General features: G+C 44.4%; 1 protein-coding gene across 3 annotated transcripts in view; it reads left to right on the top strand.

The window, feature by feature from the left end:
• The first annotated feature begins 6 nt into the window (after positions 1 to 6).
• Positions 7 to 22881, top strand: part of CARMIL1 (capping protein regulator and myosin 1 linker 1) — a 322541-nt gene continuing 299666 nt past the window's right edge. For all 3 annotated transcript variants that reach the window (XM_082637868.1, XM_082637867.1, XM_082637866.1), the window contains exons 1-2: positions 7 to 411; positions 4812 to 4909. In XM_082637868.1, coding sequence (XP_082493994.1) covers positions 372 to 411; positions 4812 to 4909 — 138 coding nt within the window. In that variant the 5' untranslated portion in view covers positions 7 to 371. The remainder of the gene's footprint in view (positions 412 to 4811; positions 4910 to 22881) is intronic.

Raw genomic sequence — 22881 nt, 5'->3', positions numbered from 1 at the left:
CCTAGGGCCGTAGGTGCGACGCCGGAACCAGGCGGGAGCTGCCAGCAGCCGGAGCAGCGCTGCCGGGAGCCGCGAGCCGCAGCCGCCCCGCGCCCGCTCCCAATCTTGCCAGGTCTCCGTTCCGCCGCCAGGAACTGCAAGGAGGCGTCATGTAGCAGCAGCCGCAAACCCACCTCGGATTTGCAACTCTTTTTTTTTTTTTTTTTTTGGTGGGGCGGGGGACGCGGCAAAATTCTATCTCCGCCCCCGCTTTCTTGCCTATTACCATTTGCAAGCTGCATCTGCCTCTAAGAAATTGAGGGGTTCAGGGTAGGGTGGGGAGCTGTAAATCAGAGTTGGATCTGCAGCACCCCCGCACCTAGAAGGCCACCATGACCGAGGAGAGCTCCGAGGTGCCCAGGGAGTTGATAGGTAAGAGTCGCGCAGTGGTTGATTTTCCTTCTGCCTCTGCGTCCCCCTCACCTCCCCCTCACCTCCCCCTCACCTCCCCCTCTGCGTCCCCCTCACCGTCCCCCTCACCTCCTCCTCTGCGTCCCCCTCCCCTCCCCCTCACCTCCACCGCCCTTCCCACCTCTGCCCTCCCGTGCGTCCCGCGAAGTCCCGGCGCCCTTGGGGTCGGAGTGGTGTCGGGCAGGGTCGCTGGGGGGCGCCGGGAAGTTTGTTCCCATCTGACCGCTTGCGAAGCCGAGTCCCGAGAGGGCCGGCGCGGGGAGGAATCGGGAGCCCCGGGAGCACACTCTGCTGCGCCTCTGGGACACCCCCCAGGCGCCTCCTTCCGCCGCGACCGGGGGTCCAGGTTGGCGGAGGAAGGGGGCGGTCTGCCAGGGTCTGGGGAGTTCTGGAAGCGAGGAGAATCCTTTACAGCGCCCAGCCCAGCGTCCCCAACTCGGGAAGTCTGGGAAAGCCCAGACCGGGACGGCTGGCGAGCGCACAGTGGGTCGCCTCCGGCACGTGCCAGGACCACCCTGTCCCCAGGAAATAACCGGCGGGAGGTGCCCCTGTGACGTACAGACTTGGGGGAGGGGGGCGCTAGCCCGGTATAATGACTGAGCCTAGCAAGGCGTGGCTTCGCCTAGCGAACTGGGAGCGAAAGGGTTACAGGACTGACGCAAACTCGGGCCAGGAAATTGAGGGTTAATGATAAAAGCTTTATTTCAGTAATGATTAACCTACCGATTCTCCCCATCCCGGATCTCTTAGGGAACCCGTGTGTGGTACCCTATGCAAGGTGAACCATTGTTTGAGTCCCTTGAGGGTTTTTTTGGGGTGTGTGTGAATATTTTGTCTTGGGGTTTAACTTAATTAAGTGGAGGGTTAGAATGGCAGAGCTCAAATGAGGTTTGGGGGGAAGAGTGTTCGGAAAACCAAGCGTTTAAGCGTGTGTGTGTGTGTGTGTGTAGCATGTTGTACTGTAACAAGGTATGTGTTTCTGTGTGCATGTGTGTTTTGAGCCCCAGTGACCTATATTCCTTACTGTCCCATCCTTGGCACACTACACAGGCTACAGTTCAGAAAGATGTTTAATTGGTGCTGACAAGAGTCCTAACCGCCCATTCATCTGCATCTGAGGAATTTGCCCCTGTTTCACCTTTTAGCAATAATACTTTGGAGGAGTTTGTGTGTGCTCTTCCATTAGTGACTGTTAACTCAGCAGGTGAAACTAGATGTAAAGAAGCTGTTGCTAGGCTTGTATGGAAGATGGAAGCTTCTGCTTTTGTCGAATTAAAAAAACCTAACTACCAAATTTAGCGTATAAAGTCTACCTCCCCTTCCCCCGCAATCATGCCTCTTCTCTCCCCAATCCTGTAGAGTCCACTGGGAGTGAGTGGTCCATCCAGTTCTGGGAGGCTGAGATCTTTCCACCACCCTTCCAGGAAGGAAACAAACACCCAGAACCTCTGAAGATGCCTCCAGAGGTCCCGAGAAAGAGAATTTAGGGGAGGGTTTGCCTCGCTGGCCGGGGGATAAGGATAACTAAAGAAGGTGGCAGAGTTTTTAATTAGTTGTCCTTGAGCCTGGTGGTGAAAAGTTTAGGTAATTACCCAGGAGAAAGGGCGATGAAGGATAGGATGGAAATAAGGTACCTGGTTTATATTGACGGTCCTCAAAATAAATCCTTTGGTATATTTTAAAAGTTGAACTTAACCCTTATCTAGAAATGGAATTTTTGTGTTTATCGAGTCCTACCCATCTCACATATCTTTCAAACAAAGGACAAATGTTTTTGTGATAGGCCCGATATGATTTTTCTGGGCCTTTAAATGGTCTAATTGGCCTGGGCTAGGGGAAATTCCTGCATCTGCTTTAGTCTCTAATTTCAAGTGCTTTCAGGAGTTCTGCTCTCATCAGTTCAAAATGGCAACCATGTGAAAACCTCAATATAGTCCCTGAAGCTAATCCCCCAAGGCATTTAAAAAATGTGTTGTGTGTCTTTCTGATTATTAAAGTAATACAGGCTTTTTATTTAAAACATTTAAATGCAGAGAAGAATGAGAATATATGTCACCCATGTTACCACTCCAAGATAGCTACTTTTGACCCATGGGTATGTAACTTTCCCATCTTTTTCTTTGTGTATATATTCTTAAATCACTTTCAGATGCTCATTTCCCACAGTCCTCTTTAGGGGAGGGACGAGTAGCCTGTACCCATTTTGAGTTCTGATAAGATAGGAGCTGCCTAGAGAACTCCCTGTGTAATGAGCTCCCCGACCTATCCCCCACCCCCGCCAACATTCCACCTCATTGCTGTTCCCTGGACAAACTGTACTTTTTCTTGTTCCCATGCCCTTTGCTGGCACTGCCCTATCCTCCCCTCCTTCACTCTTCTTATCTGAGTGGCTCTAAACTCTTTGTGGTGGGTTTCCAATAAGAATATTTTGATCACCCCTTAATAAGCATATATTTATTTGTTAAGCTGCATGCATACTTCATTTAGTGTGTGTCATCTAAAACATAAACTGAAACACATTGCAAATAGAAGTAGAAATTCTGTTTTCTTCCTGCAACCCAATGGATTGTATTGTGCACTGTGCTTTGGAAACCAGTGGTCTATTTTCTACTCCTTCAAGCTTCAGCTCAAGGGTCCCCTCCTCCCTGAAACCTTCATGTATCTTCTTGTCCATGATCTCATGATAGTGAGTACAGATTCATCTAGTGACATCAGTCCATCTAGTGGCTTACAGTCATCCACTAGATGGTAAGCACTTGTGGAAGGCAGGGGTCATCTCTAGCCCGGCATCTAGTAGAGTAGTTGGCACACTAGGTATATTTGTTGAATATATGAATAAACCAAAATGATTATAATACACAGTTCAGAGTGGTGGGGGTATAAAGGAGTTTGCTATGCTTTGAAGGAAGGTAGAATCTAACCAGCAGGAGACTAAGGAAAGTGCAGCCCAAGAAAGAGAATAATATATACAGGATCCTAGGGGTGTAAAGGATGGAGAGGATGGAGATAATTGGGTGCGTGCTGAGAAGTTAAGCTGGAAAAGCGTGAAAGGCCTTGAGCGGCCTGCTGCAAGGTTTTGGGTTCATCCAAAAATGACTGTGACTCATAGAGCAAGAGGGACATGATCAGATCTGTGGCTTTGGAAGGGTCGCTTTAGTTCTGGGGGAGGTGTGGTACAGGGGGCTGATAGGTTGGAGGTGGTAGGCTTAGTCTCGGTGAGAGATTCTGAGGCCCTGAATGCAGGATCAAGCCCACGGGTCAGGAGCTGTTAGGAGGTGGTCCTAGGAGAGGAGGTGACTGGCTCCCTGAGAGAATGGAGTTGGAGATAAACAAGATTTCTAGCTTCATTAAGAACCAGAGGAGGAGCAGGGAAAATAGTGACTTTGATTTGGGGCCCGTTCAGTTTGGGGTCCTCACGGGAGTCCCAGAAGGGTCTTCCCGCTACCATCGAACTTTTCAAGTCTCCCCTTCTCTCTCAATTCCGCCTTTGACCACTCTTCAGGGATGTGGTGGTATGAAGATTTTGAAAGGACAGATGGCCAGGAGCACCCTGACTAAATTGTTTGGGCCGGTTCTGGTTCTTTGCCATATTTCCCAACCTTCATGTCAAGGCACTCCTAGAAAATGATAATACGTATATGGCACTGTCATGAACACAGAGTCTGCTGGGGGCCAGAGGTAACCAGCCAAGGGATTTTATGAATTCCTGTTGTGCTTATGGTCTGCCTGCCTGCAATATAGTGCCTGCAATATAGTGCTCTATGCTACTGCCTGACCTTGCTTCTTTTTTTTTTTCTTTGTGTGCGCTTATCCTCTTTGCCCAACAAGATTATATCATGCCTTGCATGGACTGGTATTATATCATATACTTTTTTTTTTTTTTGTGGTACACGGGCCTCTCACCGCCGTGGCCTCTCCCGTTGCGGAGCACAGGCTCCAGACGGACGCGCAGGCTCAGCGGCCATGGCTCACGGGCCCAGCCGCTCCGCGGCATGTGGGATCTTCCCAGACCGGGGCACGAACCCGTGTCCCCTGCACCCGTGTCCCCTGCATCGGCAGGCGGACTGTCAACCACTGCGCCACCAGGGAGGCCCATCATATACTTTTATATTTGCCTCAGCATCTGAGCACACGGTCCAAGGCACAAAGTAGGCGTTCATCAAATACTTGGTGACCAATAACTATCAGGCTTGTTAAAACAAGCAACAAACAACAAACAAAAAAAAGAAGAAAAAGGAAACTAAAAAGAAAAAAAAAGACAATAAAAAAGAAAAACCAAAAATACTCCTTCAAATGCTGTCCTCCCCAGTGCTTTTCTCTTATTAATAAAAGAATATAACAAAATTATTCCTTTCTTTCAGAAAGCATAAAGGATGTTATTGGCAGAAAGATGAAGATTGCGTTGAAGAAGAGAGTAAAGTTGGAAGTGAAGGGAGACAAAGTTGAAAACAAAGTGCTGGTAAGTATTAATGTTTTTCTTAAAAAAAAAGTTTGGAAGTAAAAATGTTTTTCCTCTCTATTGTTTTGATTGTCTAATTTTCATGCAGCACTGGTTCTGTGTTTTATATTTTGTTCGAAAGTTCTGATGCCCATTTTGTCCTAGGTTAGTTGGAATATTTTTCCACTGTAAATTAAAAGTAGGGTTAATTTAAATTTTAGAGACTGAAGTTTTTAAAAATTGTCTTTCTTAATGTTGTAAAAAGTCACCCACATCTAGGTCATCTCCTAGAGACCGTTTTCAAGTTATTCAAAGTTGGATGTTAAAGGGAGCTTGCTTATTATCTTCGTTGTGGCTGATTATCTGATTTTATTTGTGAGGACTTGAGATGAATTTTTTAAACTCCTCCTATGTCAGTTTAATTATTAAAATTTCTCAAATGTTATATACTCAGCCATCTCTGGGTGATGGTCTGAGAAGGCGAAGGAAAGATTTGTCTTTTTATTTATTTATTTATTTTTACATTTGTCTTTTTAAATTGGTTTTTGGTGTTTGGGAGGGAAATGCAGCTCCTCCCTCTAGCTTGTGAGAAGAGTTGCTGGGGGGCTGAGAGATTGGCCCTTGGTGAGCACAGGATTGCTAAGGAGCTGTCAGTGCCTGAGTTATACCTTTAGAGAGGTGAAGAGCCTTTTGTGGTGTTTTAGTGGTTTCTGTGTTGAAACTGTGGCAAACCTTAATTTAAGCTTAGGTAAATACACCTTGTTTGTGTTTTTGTTGGAGAGAATATTCGGTTTCATCTTTTTGTTTATCTTTTTACCATTAGAAAATTTTAAACATATGCAAAAGTAGAGAACAGTATATTGACCTTTGTATACCTTTCATCCAGCTTCAACAGTTTTCAGCATTTTGACAATATTGTTTTATCTCATCACCGTCCCCCGCCCCACACTTCTGGAGTATTTTAAAATAAATCCCAAGCATATGTCATTAAAAGAGAATATTTTTAATATTCTGTTTCTTCAGTTGAAGTTGCCACAGAGTTTGAAGTATCTTTCTGATACAATCTGTCTTGAGAATCTTTTAAACTATCTGACTGCCTTCCCCTGTGGATGGAAGGATTGTGCCATTGATGGATGACTTCTATTTCTCTGTGTACAAATCAGGATGGCAGAGAAATTGAAGTGGAAAAACTTGATTGAGTGACTTTTGCCCTGCAATGAAATGTGTTCTCACAGACTGCATCATTAAGGTTATCGATAGCAGAAATGATTGGTGTCATCATTCTGCTTTATTTAGTTTTAATAAAGAGTACATTTCCTTAAAATATGTTTTACTTGTTGTTGTTCAGCCATAGGGTAGAGGTATATTTTGGCAATGGTGGTGCAGAGAGAAGAAATTTTGTTTCTGCCATTTGTTGTTTTATATGTTTACGGTAAATCTTCACAGGATGGATTCACCTTTATACAGTTTAAATATCAAGTAGGTTTCCTGCAACAGTCTCACATGGTATGTGGTGTTATTTGGTATGGACACTACTCATCAAAGTAGTATTCATAAACCCATGCCATGAGTAAAATTTGCAAAGTTAAAACTGCAAAGACAAATTTACATGTCCAGTGTAATAAAGTTGGCATCATTAAAGAATAGTTATGATTGGTACTTACTGTTAAGATGTTGTGGGGGGAGGGGCTCTTAACGTCAGCTGGAGTTGATTAAGGTTGTAACCAAATTACAAATGTATTTGAATTTAAGCATTTATCTCCCCAAATCTGGAATCTGAGCGGTTTCTAGCGGCTTGGGGTAAACTTGTCTTGCCTGTTCCTTCCTTGCAGGGGCAGGAATTGTTAATAGAGATATTCAAGGTTTGACAAGCTTCAGGTTTGAGCAGGATGGTCTATGAATTAACCTTCTTTAAGTCTTTGACTTCGGAGTTTCTGAATTCAGAGAAATTCAGTTACTTAAATTAAAACATTGGGAATTTCCTTATAATTTGCATTTCTGACTTCCTTTTGGCTGTCAGTTCAGTAAAATAGGGTATACCTGAATTGGCTTAAATCAGTATTTCTGTTCTGATTTTTATTTCTTGTTCCTTTTCCCCAAGTGCCCCCCCCCGCCCCCCTGCCCCGCGCACTCTTAGTGTCCTTCCTTATAAAGCTGGGAGTGTGTTACATAGGACTTGGTTCCTTCTTTTCACACTTTGAGACTTTATGCTATTTCTAGCTTAGCTCTTGTAGAGGGTTTATCTTCATCTTCCTTCTCATGGTCATAAGAGCTAATGCTTATTCAGCAGGGTCTGTTGGACACTTGATTATGCATTGCCGTATTTGCTCCAGCAGCAGCCCTCTGAGGTAGGCACTATTTACATCTGTATTTGTGGAAACTGAGATTTGGAGGGGCTAAAGGAACTTGTTTCAGGTCATCCAGCTAATGAATGACAGAGCCGGGAGTTGAATGAACCCAGATCTGTCTCACTCAGAGCCTATCCACTTCCCCATTATGCTCAAAATAGAAAGAAAATATCCTTTGGCTTGTTGTTCAGTGGTTGCAAACTTTCAGGAAGATTTGGACTTTAGAAGGATTAGGGCTCCCTTGTGTGGATTTGACTGATTGATTGATAACATTGTACATTGCTTGGTTCCACACTTGTTGAGCCTCTCCCGTGTGCCAGATGTACAAGATGGACATAGATTCTGACTTCATGGGATTCAGAGCTCAGAGTCGAGTTGGGAGGTAAACATCTCTACAGGCAGTGCTTTGAGATGTGCTATGAGCAAGATGGTTGGGGGCACCTGGGAGGAACCCCTGACTCAGGCCTGAGGGTCAGGAAAGACTTCCAGAAGGAAGGCAAAGGTAGACTGACACCCAATGGATGAATAAGAGTTACTAAGGGAAGAGAGCAGAGACATGGTATAGACAAAGGAAACAATATGCCTGGAAGCCAGAGAGAGCTTAGCATGTTAGAGGCAAATACTAAGTGCAGCTGGAGCAAGGGGGACGGGGTGGAGAATGGCTGGGCGTAAAGCTGATTCTTTTCCTTGCAATTGGGATCAGGTGAAAGTTGGGACTGGTTAAACAGGTCTCTTCCCACCACCCGTTTCTAATGACCATCACATGAACTTTATCCTCCCCTCTTTTAAGAAGGCAGTAGGACTCAGCGGTTAAGGCCTTGGACCTTGAGTCGTGCCTAGTTCACACTGCAGCCTGGCCACTTTGTAACGTTGTTCAGCCTCAATTCCGTTCTCTAACGAAACACCTATTTGTATATGGTTTCTTTGTAGATTAACTGAGATATATCTTAACACTGCTTAGCACAATGCCTAGCACATGATGGACACCCAACAAATGATAAAGCAGAAGGAACCAAAGCGTTGTGCATCCTGTTTTTTCAGTGGCACAGAAAATGCCTATTCTTTCCATGCCCAAGTATTCACTGCCTTTATTGAGGGATTGAGCTTAGTTCACTATAAGGCCAATAATTACTTATAGTTTATGGTACCTTTTAAGCCGGATGGAGTGCAACTGATGAGATCCCAAATTCCTAAGGTATGCGCTGGTCTAGTGAAATCAGAAATCGATGTTCGGGGGAAGAGTGTTCTATGGTCAAACAAGTTTGACAGTCAAGTAGTAAACAAAGATAAACCAGCGTCTTTACTGCATGGCTTTGATTCAGAGCCTTTAGTACACCTTTCTGCATAGTAGATTTCTCAGAATGAGCGGAAGTGTACTGTCTTTCTCAAACTTATATGGCCAGAGACCCTGATGACCATAGTTTGGGAAACTGGAATTGAACAGGTCCAAGCCGGTGCCTTTGGGAACAGTTAAAGGGAACATGGAACAGACTAGAACAGGCTGTCATTGGAGTGTCCTCCTGGCGGACAGTTCTTTGGCCTGTACGTTTTGGGGATTTTTTTTTTTTTTTGGCCCTGCTGCTCGGCATGTGGGATCTTAGTTCCCCAACCAGGGATCTAACCCGTGCCCCCTGCGGTGGGAGCACGGAGTCTTAACCACTGGACCGCCAGGGAAGTCCCCTGCCTGTACTTTATATCTAAGTGGTGGGCAGGTCTGCCGCAAGTCACACACTGGCACCATGTCATCTTTTTTTTTTTTTTTTTTTCTTTTTGCGGTTCGTGGGCCTCTCACTGTTGTGGCCTCTCCCGTTGCAGAGCGCAGGCTCAGCGGCCATGGCTCACGGGCCCAGCCGCTCTGTGGCATGTGGGATCTTCCCAGACCGGGGCACGAACCCGTGTCCCCTGCATTGGCAGGTGGACTCTCAACCACTGAGCCACCAGGGAAGCCCCCATCTTTTGCTGTACTGCCTTTCTCTGTTGTCTTTAGGGGATGTCATCAGGAAGAGATTCTGTGTTCCCTAGACTCTCAGTCCTTCCTCCCATTTGCTACTTGAATCTCCACCCAAGTTTTGTAGTACCTGGACTTTTTAAAGTGTAATTTAATTTACACATTTTTTCCCATTAAACTTTGCATTTTAAGGTAATTGTAGGTTTACCTGCAGTTATAAGAAGTAATGCAGAGAGATTCTCTGTACCCTTTATCCAGTCTCCTCTATCTTGCAAAATTGTGGGGCATGACCACAGTCAAGATGTTGACACTGATACTGGAAAATGCAGAACATTTCCATCACCATAGAGATCCCTCACATTGCCTTTCAGGGCCACACCCACACACCCGCCACTTCTCTGACTGCTGGTAGCCCCTGATCTGTTCTCCACTTCCATAATTTTGTCACTTCAAAAATGTTGGATAGTGCTTCCCTGGTGGTGCAGTGGTTGAGAGTCCGCCTGCCAATTCAGGGGACACGGGTTCGTGCCCCGGTCCAGGAAGATCCCACATGCCGCGGAGCGGCTGGGCCCGTGAGCCATGGCCGCTGAGCCTGTGCGTCCGGAGCCTGTGCTCTGCAACGAGAGAGGCCACAACAGTGAGAGGCCCGCGTACCGCAGAAAAGAAAAAAAGAAAAAAAGAAACAAATGTTGGATAGTGTAATCACACAATATATGTGCCTTTTTGGGATTGACTCTTTTCGCTTCTAATAATTCCCTGTACATTCATCTAAGCTGTGTGTATCCATTGTTCCTTTTTGGTTGTTGTTTCTGAGGAGTATTCCATGGTATGGATGTACTACACTTTGTTCACCCACTGCTCACCCACTGACAGACTTGTAAGTTGTTTCCAGTTTGGGGCTCTTAGGAATAAAACCGATAATATAAACATTTGTTTATAGATTTTGGTGTGAAAATCAGTCTCCATTTCTCCCTTTGAAATGCCAAAGAGTATAATTGTGGGTTTGTATAGGAATTGCCTTTCTTTTTTAGAAGCCGTCGTTTTCCATTTTCCAGAATGGCTGAATCATTGTGTAGTCCTACCAGCAATGCATGTGTGATCCAGGCAATTTGGTATTGCCTGGCCTTTTTTTTTTTTTTTTGAGGACTAATGGTTGAAAGAAAAATGTTGTCAGGGGAAAGCAAGGTCCCCCACCCACGCTTCTGCTGTTGCTGTCTGCGGGAGAGGAATGTGTCTCTCTCTCCAGAATAGTGCCTCTGAATTGTGTAGAAGATCGGTTCCTGGTCTCAGCTTTGTTTTTCCTGTTTCACTTTGGAATTTGGGTTCAATCATCTTTGCCAACCCCTTGTTCTTCCACATCCCTCTTAAAATGGCGCTGACGCAGAACTCTCTTTCTTATTAGACTGAGCATGTCGAGGAGTGGTATGTAAATGTAACCATGTCAGTTTGTTCACCTGTTCCCTTGAAAACACTTGATCCATCGTTCATTTATTTTCTTTTGAAAAGTTAGCCTGAATCTCTTTAATGTATTTTCTCTTGTTTGGCTATTTATTTATAACTTTTGAGCATCTGGATTCGGCCTGATTGGAATTACTAAGTTAACTTTAAGACGAGGAAAAGTAAAAGGACGTTATTTGGGGTAACATGTATCCTTAAAACATTTTGGTGGCAGTGCTTTCATTAAAATATAAACTCTACTCCTACCTGTTTGTTTTAAAAAAATGCATTAAAAAGGGAATATCTCTCACCTAAAAGTTTTGTAAGCAACTGGCCCACATAATCAGGAATTAGTTTAAACCTCAGTCTCTGATACGGAAAGCGTTGTTCTTTTACACGAGGGCATGCTCATTTTTGTGTGGCTAGTCTGTTTAATATTTTCCTAATTCCCCTGTCTCTAGTACCTAACTTGATTCAGCAGCGCGACTCACGGCATAGTCACTTCTCAGACAAATATTCACTCTGGAAATTACGTTTTGCAGCTACTTTCAGGTGACATCAACCTTAGCCGATGGTTTCTAGACTTTTTTTTTTTAAAATCAATTGTACCCTTTTAAAACACATAATTTTCCATGGGACCAACAAAATAGTGCTATTTTAGGAGTGTAAGTGTGTTTTGCAAATTTATAGTTAAAATCCAAAATACGAGTATAAACCCAATCAGTGATTTGTGTGAGGCTATTTTGATGACCATAACTTAGAAATAGAGGGGAGATTGGATTTTGTTTTGGCTCCTTAGTATAGAGAGACTCCCTATTTAACCTTTAAGTAGTACAAATGTCACAGTTTTAAAAATAGCTACTTTTGCAATCTCAGGATGCTTTCCAAGGAAACAGAGATGTCAGGAGACACTTTATCCTGAGTCCTGCACAAAAGTGGGGTATCCTGACAGCGAAGCTTACCTCATCGTTATCTCCAATAAGTTAAATTTGGTGTAACATCAAATCATGTGTTTGTGTTTTATCCCAGCAGTTAAAATAGAAGTAAGAATGAAATTCACATCAGATGTTTGTAGATTGCAGTGGCTTCTGAAGAATGCTACTGGAAAATCGTTGTTCTAGGCCTCTGGGTTTACTTCCCTCTGCAGGAGGCTCTTGTACCAGTTGTTGGGTAATTTGAACAGTTCTCTTTGTGGAACTTTAGGAGCTTCAACTTTTAAGGATCACTTACAATTCAGTGCATAGGTAATTTTCAAAGCACCTGGGTGAAGTTACATGACTAGAAAATTGAGCTTTAGAAAACAGCAACAACATTGAAACAATCTTCAGGAGTAGGTATCAGAGAGCACACATTGTTGCCAAGGGTCCTGGCAAAAGTTCTGGGAAACTCAAAATAAAATAATCCCTATTTGAGTACTTCACAATTTTCCCCAACTCAGAACTGGAGTCAGCTCCCGCTGACCTCTGGGTAGGGGTTGGAGGCAGGCTATGGCTCTGGGCACATGTTTCCAGGAGACAGCTCTGGCCAACTTGAACTTGTTACCTGAGCTGCATTTACATTCTACTTTCTCATCTGCCCCAGTTTCTTCTGTAGTTGGGTTAGGTGAGTCAAATGACCTTGGGCAAGAAGCTGTTGAACTTACACCAGCCTTGGTGTAACTTTTCATTGTTCTTAAAAAGATACTCCTTTCCAGCCTCTGGGATTTAGGCACCCTGGGAAGGGGCATTTAGGTGCACCCTGGGGGAGGAGAGGGAGTGCTCGAGTCTTGTGAAGGGGGCATTGTGGACAAGGAGGACCCGAGAAATCTAACTAGAATATGCCATGAATTGGAAGAACTCATTTTTCATAGTCGTAAAATAGGTACAGAGAAAACAAAACAGAAAAGCTTTAGTGAAAGGTTACTGTAACACCTTTATGTTTCATTTCATTAGAAACACTGTTAATATCTATTGTTAAAGTAGATTGAAAATGCAACTAAAATCTGATGAAGGATAGAACTCTCCCCCTTTCTAAAAAGCTTGTTGTCTTTGAACAGAATACAAGGATTTGGATTGGTATATATGGGGCCTATTGTTGTCTAAATCTTCCTGTGCCCTATTTCTCTCTCTCTCTCTCTCTCTCTCTCACTTTCCCCAACTCTTTGAGAAAAGAGGGGTAAAATAAAGGGAGGAAAGAAGGATGCTTGGGGTGGGGTGTGTGTGTGTGTGTTTACATAAAAGTCTGTTCACTTTCACCCATTGGGTCCTTTCCTTCATCTTGGTTGTTTGGGAGAGAATTTTTCTTTTTTGAAAACATTCTCTCTCGATGAACCTTGGCCAGCAGGTATCTTTGTCTCTTTAGACATGCTGGGTGCACAGCAAGTCCTCTTAGAAGTAGAAGCAGGGCTGTACAAATGCCCTGAACTGTGCTTAGAGCATCTGCAGCCTGTGGCAAGGGTTTGAGATGAATGTGCTGAGTTCCCACTAAGGAGGCAGGTGTGTCCATTCCTACTGATCCCTGGGCTTTGGGGTCTCAGGAGACATTTACGGGCATCGACTGGGATGAGTAGGCGTGTCTTCCAGACAGGATCTGGTGTGGACAGATTGGCTTAAGCTGACTCTGGGAAGGTTTCTTCAGATCTGGCCCCTCTTGATTGCTGCCCAGAAGATCTTGAGGCTGGAGGACTCTTGGTAGCCATCTAACCATGCACCCTAGCCTATGAGAAGTTGCTTCTGTAGCATCCCTGATAGCTGAGTATCCACTTTCTGCTTCAGTGTTTCTGGTGATGGGAAAAGCAAGAATCCCAGAAAGCCCTTTCTTAGTTTAGGCTGGAACCTGCTTCTCAGTAACGTCTCTGAATTCACTGTAGCGTCGTCTACTGGATGGAACATCATAGGACAATTTTGCTCCCTCCTACGTGAGTGTGGGTCAGGTATTTGAAGACAGTTATGTTTTTCCTTGGTCTTTTAGTCCTCAGGTGAAATACGCTCACTTCCTACAAATCTTAATCCTTGGAGGACATTGCTTTCAGACTTTTCACTGTTCTGATCGCCTTGCTTTGGACCCATCCTACTTTACCAGTGAGCCTTTTAAAGTGTAGGTGTTTTGGGATTACAAATGTTTGGCAAACACTGTTAAAACTGAATTAAACAGACTTTCTCAGAGTCTTTAATGGGCTTTTGTGGATTGTGCCTCTTGAAGGGGGGGAATGCAGTGTGTGGCATCACAGAATCTGTTCTCCAGACTCTGTAGGAAACATTGGTGTGGGTGCAGTCGGCCAAGTGAAGAGTACCAGCTGCACATTGCTTTGGCCAAGTAAAAGTTTTCTTCTTGTTGTTTTTAAAATTTTGAAAGTATCTATGCTATTTGCATTACTAAAAAGTTATAAAATATAAGATAGCAAAACTGAAGCATCACCTAGCCCTATCAATTTGGATGTAATCATTGGAAAACATTTTTGTATGCTAACATACATAAACTATGATCTGTTTTTAAAATGGAATCCTGAATCCTATTTTGTAACCTACTTTAAAATTTTACTTTTTGAAGTCAAAGCTTTCCATGATAATTATATATATATTATATATATATAATATATATTATATATAATAAATATATATAATATATAATAGATATATATATATAAAATGTTTTGAATTTCTGCCTAGCACTCTATTAGCCCACTTGAGAAGTATATCATAATTTATCTACACTTACAATGAGATAGTTAGGTTGCTTCCAGTATTTTGCCTTGTAAGTGACACATCCTCACTTTTATTTTTCTTGGATAAATTCCTGGCAGTGGAATTGCTGCCTGACAGACTTTTTAAAGGATGTATTTTTCACCTGATTGTTATTCAGGAAGTCTCAATAGAACATAATTCCCCCACCTCATTAATTTTATTGTCTTTAGAAAGGTCTGCTTAGCAGAATGGCTGGTTCTCTTTTTTCAGGTCCTTATATTTCTTAGGCAAGGACTCCTTGGACCTAGCTCCCGAGGCAAACCTTTTCCTTGCAGTTTAGGGCCCTTTTAAGTCTGCCTGCGTGGATGCATCATTGTCTTCTACTGGAGTATGTTTGCAGGCAAGGAGTCCTGTGGCTCTGGTGTTTGCCCGTGGGTTCCGGAGTCCCAGGTCTTGCTTGGCCCTGGCTTCTGCTGAATCAGCCACAGCTTTTTCTTGGCTGAACCCCAGCTCGATGTGAGACTGCATTATACAATTTAGATCTTTGGTCTTTGCTCTGGTCTCAAGACTTTCTTACCTTGGGTCCTTGAGGCTCTGATAAATGGTAGTTGAGCAGATGTGCAACTGATAAGGCCCATGGCGCTTTCATTGGATGAAATGTAGCTAAGAAGAACCCTAAGCCAATGTACAGCTTGTACAGCTCGTCTGGTGTCTCAGAAGATATTTTAGTATCATAAGGAAAGGAGACATTGCTTTTTCTCTCAGGCAGTTCTGAAGGCAATTGACTTCACCTGTGTAGCTGACATCCATCTCTTAAGTGGCATGGTCCTTCCCCACCCCACCTGCACCTGCAGAGTAGTTCTTGCTTCTCTTCCCACTGCCTCACCCTTTTTGTCTCCCCACCCCTGAGGGGGTGTGTCCAGGGTGTGTCCTTGGGCTCTCCTCCCACAAGCAGCTCCTCCTGGAGCCCCATCTTCCTTGGTGAGTCCCTCGAGTGTTCAGCCTGCATTTCTCTCCTTTCAGTGCTGCCCTTGGGTACCATGTTGCCTGTCGTTATCTTTCTTTCCAAGACTGGCAGGTGGGATGAGGTTCCTCAGAGAACCTCTTAAGCTTATCAGAAAACAAGCACATAGGACCCCTTCCATTTTCAGAGTTACATTCTCAGCCCCAGTGTGGAACAGACAAGGGAAAAAATAGAACCAGAAGTGGGGAAGTTACTGAGATTTCCGAAGTCTTGCAAAGTCTCTTTTAAGACAATTTCTCTGCAGTTTGATTCCTGACTCCCAGGCCTGAGGGGCCCAGCAACACTCTCCTGTTGAATCTGAGCTAAAATATGGCTAGTGAAGTCCAGGCTGGTTGGTTAGGTGTTACCAGTGGGCATTTTCGGTTTCCTGAATTCATCTGTCTGAAATCGGTTGTCACTAGCAACCAAAAGAAGATTGGATCATCCCTCCTTGGCCTGAGAATGAAACCGAGACCTGGAGAGAAGTACTTGTGGTTCTTGGACAGATCAGTTTGGCGCTTGGAACATTTCAGCCCTTTTTCCTTTAAGTCTCCATGAGCCAGTTTCTATTTTTTGCCTGCATCCTTGGGGTAGCAAAAATGTTGCAGTCTGGGGAAACTTTTTGTACAACTTAGTTCACTGAATCACAGGCACTGCCTGTGGTGATGGAAATCAAAACCAGCCTGCAGGGAAAGGCTTAGTTCATTGGGCACTTGGCTTGTGTGGCTGACTCCATCTCAATCTCCTGGGCATCCTACTCCTTATCAGAACTTTTACCCCCTCAGAATTCATCATTGGTGAGTTAACTGTGAAGTTCTATTTCCGTTTCAACAGTTCTCTCTAGAAAAAAAACTTCTGAAGCTCCAATAGCCCTTAACCCTCCATCAGTTTACACTCGTCTAGGTGGTCTCTGCGAGGAACATGGTAGGTCATCTCTGTCAGTATTTCTCTCTTTCTCCACGAGGCCTGGATGCAAGAAGTCGGTCCAATCCTTCCTGTCCAGTGTTGCTTCTTAACAAAGCAACTGGAGCAGAGGAGAGGTTGTTAGCACTTTGTCACTTAGAGTTTCTTAAGCATCCTCCCATTTGTGAATTCTCACTGCAGAGACTTAATGAAGCATCTGTCTTTACATTGGATACGCGCGGGGTGTCCGTGGAACTGAACAAGTGTTGTCCGTGGAACTGAACAAGTGTTGTCCGTGGAACTGAACACGTGTCGTCCGTGGAACTGAACACGTGTCGTCCGTGGAACTGAACACGTGTCGTCCGTGGAACTGAACAAGTGTCGTCCGTGGAACTGAACAAGTGTCGTCCGTGGAACTGAACACGTGGTGTCCGTGGAACTGAACAAGTGGTGTCCGTGGAACTGAACACGTGTTGTCCGTGGAACTGAACAAGTGGTGTCCGTGGAACTGAACACGTGGTGTCCGTGGAACTGAACACGTGTTGTCCGTGGAACTGAACAAGTGTCGTCGTCAGCAATGCTGTGTGTGCAGGAAGCCTTCACACTCGGGTCCTTTTTGGCAGGCTCTGTGTTCTCTGGGAATAGACAGTTTCTCTACCCATCGGAGTAGGGCTCCATACTTTCATATTCTGGAGAGTGATGCTTGTGGTATCGTTAGCCTGAAATTCAGGGATGGCTTTTTTTTTCTTTTTAAATATCTTTGCAGACATTTAATACTTCCCACTCTCTTAGAGGCTTCCTCTGTGTTATGGGATCAGTCTGCCTGGGTTAGAATCCTAAAACTGCTGACTATGGGCAAGTTATTTAACCTCTCGGTGCCTCACTTTTTTCATCCATAGAATGGGTATAATAATAGAACGTACCTTTAGACTTGTTTTGAAAATTAAATGAGACATTCCATATAAAATATTTTATTTATTTATTTATTTTATTAAAAATTTTTTTTTTTTGCGGTACGCGGGCCTCTCACTGCTGTGGCCTCTCCCGTTGCGGAGCACAGGCTCCGGACGCGCAGGCTCAGCGGCCATGGCTCACGGGCCCAGCCGCTCCGCGGCATGTGGGATCTTCCCGGACCGGGGCACGAACCCGTATCCCCTGCATTGGCAGGTGGACTCTCAACCACTGCGCCACCAGGGAAGCCCTAAAATATTTTAAATAGTGTCTGGCATAGAGTAAGTCCTCAAGTCTTAGCTATGGTTACTGTTGTGAGGGGTGTTGCAGTGAACTGTGCTAAATGCTCTGATATGAGAATCTGGTTATGTGTCCATAGTCATAGATTACTTGGATATATATTATCTAAATATCCCCAAAGAAGTACTTCTTTTCTTTAAAAATAAATTTATTTATTTATTTTTGGCTGCTTTGGGTCCTCATTGCTGGGCACGGGCTTTCCTTAGTTGCGGGGAGCGGGGGGCTACTCTTTGTTGCGGTATGCGGGCTTCTCGTTGCGGTGGTTTCTCTTGTCGCGGAGCACGGGCTGTAGGTGCACGGGCTTCAGTAGTTGCGGCACACAGGCTCAGTAGTTGTGGCTTGCGCTCTAGAGCGTAGGCTCAGTAGTTGTGGCACACACAGGCTTAGTTGCTCTGCGGCATGTGGGATCTTCCCGGACCAGGGCTCGAACCTGTGTCCCCTGCATTGGCAGGCGGATTCTTAACCACTGCGCCACCAGGTAAGTCCCCAGAGAAGTACTTCTACTTTGCATCTTTTCCTGGCTCTGTGCAGGATACCTGTTTTGATGTTTTCTCTGCTCAGAGCTCTTGAAGCCAGTATCGGCTGTCTCCACAAATGGGTTTAGGATTTTTTTTCACTCTGCTGGTCTTAAAGAGGGTACGTGGATTTTGAAAAAAATCTTTCTTTAAGAAAGGGTTTAGGTATGTACATTGTTGAGATATATGTCTCTGAAGACAGGCCTATGCATTTTCTGTGGGTACATTTATGCCTCCTTTTCCCTGCAGATCCCGATGTATTCAGAAATATACTCGAGTTCCTCTTTCACTTTCAAGTCAGATCTCAAAAAAGCCAAAAATGAGTAGTTGGCCCCTGTTCATCCTCGTGGGGCTCCCACAGGCCCTGCCACCTGTTCGTGGTACCTTACTCAGATTGCTTCCTCTTGGGTTTCGGTTATGATGGCTCTTGTTTGATGCTAGGGGCTCTATTTGGGTTCATGGGCTCATGTAGCTCTGCTTTTCCACCATTGAGGACTCCTGGCCATGCTGGATTCTCACTTTCTAAATAAGTGTTAGACCAGCGTTTCTTAGCCACAGCACTGCTATTGATTTTGCACCCAATAATTCTTTGGTGTCAGGGGCTGCCTGTGCGTTACTGGGTGTTTTACTAGCATCCCTGCCTCTACTCACTGGACGCCAGCAGCAGCCCTCCCTTCTCCCGGTTCTGACAAATACAGATGTTTCCAGACATTGTCAGATGTTCTCTGGGTGGCAGAATTGCCCCCAGTTGAGAACCACTGGTTTAGATCAGCGGGTCCCCAAATGTCAGAGAACAAATGCATACCTCGTCATACTTAGCTTATAAAGTTATATCGAAGGCTGAAAATGTATGTTCTGTAATATAGCTTTGGTTAATTTAATTAAAAATCCATAGGCACTTTAAAATACTTATTTTTGAAGTACTTAGATCCCTATATCTGTATATAACAAAAATAACAGATGGCACCAAACAGAAGTTTGTCTTGTTTTAAGATACCTAATCTTAAAACCATTGATTTGGCCAGTGGTTCTCAATGTGCAGTCCTGAGAACAGCAACTTCAACATCACCTGGGAACCTGTTAGAAATGCAAATTCATAGGCATCAGATCCAGAGCTACTGAATCAGAGACTCTGGGAGTAGGGCCTGGCAATCCGTTTTAACAAGCCCTTCAGCTGATTCTGATGCACACTGAAATTTGAGTAACACTGGGTTAGAGCCTTAAGTAAGCTCCAACTGGATACCTGTAGAATAAGCCTTATTGAGAAATAATCATAACCCACCATATACAGAACTTTGAAATCTGCTTAGGGGAATGTCTTTTACTAGGCAGGTCATGCTAGGTGTCTGCTGGTCATATTGGTCCCCTCTGAGAGTCTGTCACATCCACAGCTTCCTTTTGGGGGTTTCCTTTCCTCAGCATCTCTGAACTAGGTGTGGTTGTGACCGCCAAGATAAGCCTCTGTAGGCCAACCAACAGCCTATACCTCCCAGCTCTGCCCTACAGGGCCGATCTGTATGGGACAGAGATTCTTTCTGTTGGGAGTCTGAGACATGGAGAGAGACGCGGAAGAAAGTAGAAGGCACGAGGCAGTAAAAGCCCTAGTGCAAGCAGAAGCCCCGATACAAGCAGAAGCCACAGAGCGTGAAGAGGCTGTTAATAAGCCAGTTGTAGTAAGAACAGTGGGAAGAGGGTAACAGAGCCCTGGATGGCTGCTTTTGAAGGATGATTCCAAAAGTTGAGTGAATCAAACTATTGACCGTATCTTGGAAGAGTATTTTTCAGTTTTCTAGGAGACCCAACTGGGCAGCTGCTGATAGGGATTGCAGTCTTGCTTACTTCTCTAGGTATCCTCATGGTAGACCATCATTCACCGAGTTGGCTTCAGTGTACGTCTATTCTTTGCCACCTGAATGGGCCCAACAAATCCATACTTAGATGGGAAGACCAGGTGGTCTCTGCAGACTGGCTTCGTGGCACGCTGCTTCCTTAAAGCAGAGACTCTCAGGCTGTCTGTGCCTCAGAAGCACCTGGGTAGCCCCGCCTCTTTATTTAAAAACACTCTCAGAGGCAACTGAAGTTCACATTACAGGAAAGAATGGGCAATGGACGCTGTTCGTTTCAGCATGTTATATTGACTTGCCCCAAAGAAACCTGCGTAGAGCACATTTCAGGAAACCTCAAGCTGGGCTTCACTTCCTTACAGCAGACCAAAGAGGCCAACTCACTGTAGTCATTCCAAGGCTCTATTGCTTTGACTCCAATAACATTTTCTCTTAGTATTTCCCATGAAGGCATCTCAGTACCATCTCTTTTGAGGGATGTGCTAAGAGTTAGACCCTTAAAACAAACAAACAAACAAACAAACAAACAAAAAACCAGTGGAAACACCGGCAGTAGAATGTTGAAATTAACCTTGTGAATCATTTTCTAAAAATTCACTGGGCCTACAGAAATTTCTTTCCGGTTTGAACTATTGACATCAGCCCTACATAGTTCATTAGTACTTCCCTCATCCCTGCAGTCATCCTTCCCTCCCTCTCTTTTCCATTAAAACCTGGGAAAGAATATGAGCACCTTCATGTAGCAAGTCTATTGGATTCCTTCACACAACCCCCTCTGGAGAGGGGTGAGTGGAGATACAGAATATTTTACATTGTTGCTTGGAAAGTTGGCTGAGTTCCATTAGGGTAATAGAGTCTGGGAATGTGGGCCAGTGCTTATTTTCAAGTCCTGCTTAAAAGATTTGGGGCCCGACCAAGAACATAATCAGAATTCTCCTGTTCTCAAATTAGGATCCTTGAGGAGACTGTCAACTACTCCAGAGCCTAGGGCTATTTCCTTCTTGTACTTGTGTACCAGGCCCTCTACCCCTCGTAGTGATCTTTTCATGGTAGACACAGAATAGTTGCCTAGTAAAGGACCCAGCCCTGGAGTACAACTTTCAAGCCCAAACTGGTTTTCTCAGGGACCTGGTTAAGTCTCTTTACTCAGCAGCCTTATCTGACATAGTGCATCTTTTTTTTTTTTTTTTTTTGCGGTACACGGACCTCTCACTGTTGTGGCCTCTCCCGTTACGGAGCACAGGCTCCAGACGCGCAGGCTCAGCAGTCATGGCTCACGGGCCTAGCTGCTTCGTGGCATGTGGGATCTTCCCGGACCGGGGCACGAACCTGTGTCCTCTGCATTGGCAGGCGGACTCTCAACCACTGCGCCACCAGGGAAGCCCCGTAGTGCATCTTTAATTTAGCCCTGTGCGGGATGCAGGGACCAATAACAGTGAAGCAGTAAGTGGGGGAGAATGTCCAGCTGCAGACCCTGGGACTGGACTCTACTTTGGTCAGAATGACGAGTGCAGTCAACAAAGCCATGAAGTGCTCCCTGACTAGTTCGCTTGAGCTCAGCTTCCCATTAAACCCAGTTCCTAACCCAGGAGATTATGGAATGCTTCAAAAGAAAGGTGGTCACGTCTCCCTGTTGTGGTACTGTACAATGTTTGTGCCACTGTATTCACAGGAATGTGAACCTTTGTGCAAATGAGTCACTTCTCTTGTTTTCCTTCCTGCATATCATGTCAGAGAGAGTGATTTACTTCCTGTTTGTGAAGGCTTGGTTTCATCAATTACATGGGAGAGAAATTGGATGTATTTTCAACTTTTTGCTGGTTACTTGGGTCCTCCTTTGCCTGGAAAGATAGTCTTTCTTTCCATCATGAGAGTTATGCTGATTCAATGAAAGGATTTCTTAGGCTTTCAGAGATGACACTTCATTGCTTTTGTGTGATAAAATTATAATGTGTGATTTTATTATTTTTAAACACGTAGAACTGACATCTGAAAGTTCACCTACAGCTGTTGGAAAAGCCAAGAAAGCATCTCATTTCCTATTGGTTCCACTAGCAACCCATTTTAACATATAAACCTTGTGTAGCTCCAAGCCTGTGTTTCCTACATTGGAGAACAGATCCTGCTCCCAAGATATGAATAAGATGTGCTGTCAGCGAAGTGCTCTTGCCCAAGGACTTCGACCCTGTGTTTCCCAAACCTAAACAGGTTTCTCCTTTCTCTATTCTCAGAACCTTTAGCGTTCTTACTTAATATACATTGTACATGTCATAAAGCACCGATTAACATCTCATAGGGCACCAGGGTTCCAAGGAACTCAGAGAAAGGCTGACGACTTATTTATTTCAGTGTTTCATCTTTTACACAAAGGACCTATATATTAGAATTCGCATATCCCTTTGGACTGTTGTCGTTATCTGCTTCTGATGCTTTACAAATTAGCCAATTGGAAAAAAAATATGTCAAGAAGACACATTCGTCCATCCTATTTTTAGGAAGATTATTGAAATGTTTCATTTATCAAATAATTATTGCATGCCATCTGTGAGTAAAGGAACTCTGGAAGGAAGAAGGCAGTGCCTTGGGAATTGATTGAGTTAAAGAAGAAACCTTTTTTTCAGGAATCTCTTCCATTGGGTCTGATCTGAGGAAGAGAGGTTGGGTTGGATGTCAGTCTGCTTATTAAAAATGTTTAGGGTGATTTCAGAATACTCTGCTTTAAAAGAAGTTTTGAGAAATGGGGCGGGGAAAGTTTCCTTACCTATAGTAATCTCACAGATCGTGTGCAGTTTATATTAGGAGTTGCCTTCTCGCAGTGCTGAGCAGCTCTCATATATGGGAGGGGCGGTCACAGAGGAGAGGGCGTGGATTTATTGTCTATAGTCCCCAACTGGGAGCAATGGATAAAAACTACCAGGGCCTGAGGATTGTCTTGAAACTCAAAATCTCCCCAACAGCCAGAGCTGGCCTGTAATAGAATTAGCTGATTTGTGTCGAGGGTGGAAGCTTGAGTTCCCTGGAACTGGACAAGTTCAAGTGTGGATTGCTTGACCTCATAACTGGGATGTCCTAAAGGACATTC

Source organism: Mesoplodon mirus (genome assembly GCF_964341445.2).
Source record: "Mesoplodon mirus genome assembly, chromosome: 12".
Taxonomy (NCBI): domain Eukaryota; kingdom Metazoa; phylum Chordata; class Mammalia; order Artiodactyla; family Ziphiidae; genus Mesoplodon; species Mesoplodon mirus.
Note: the sequence above shows the minus strand (reverse complement) of the source record. Positions and strands in the feature narration are given on the sequence as shown.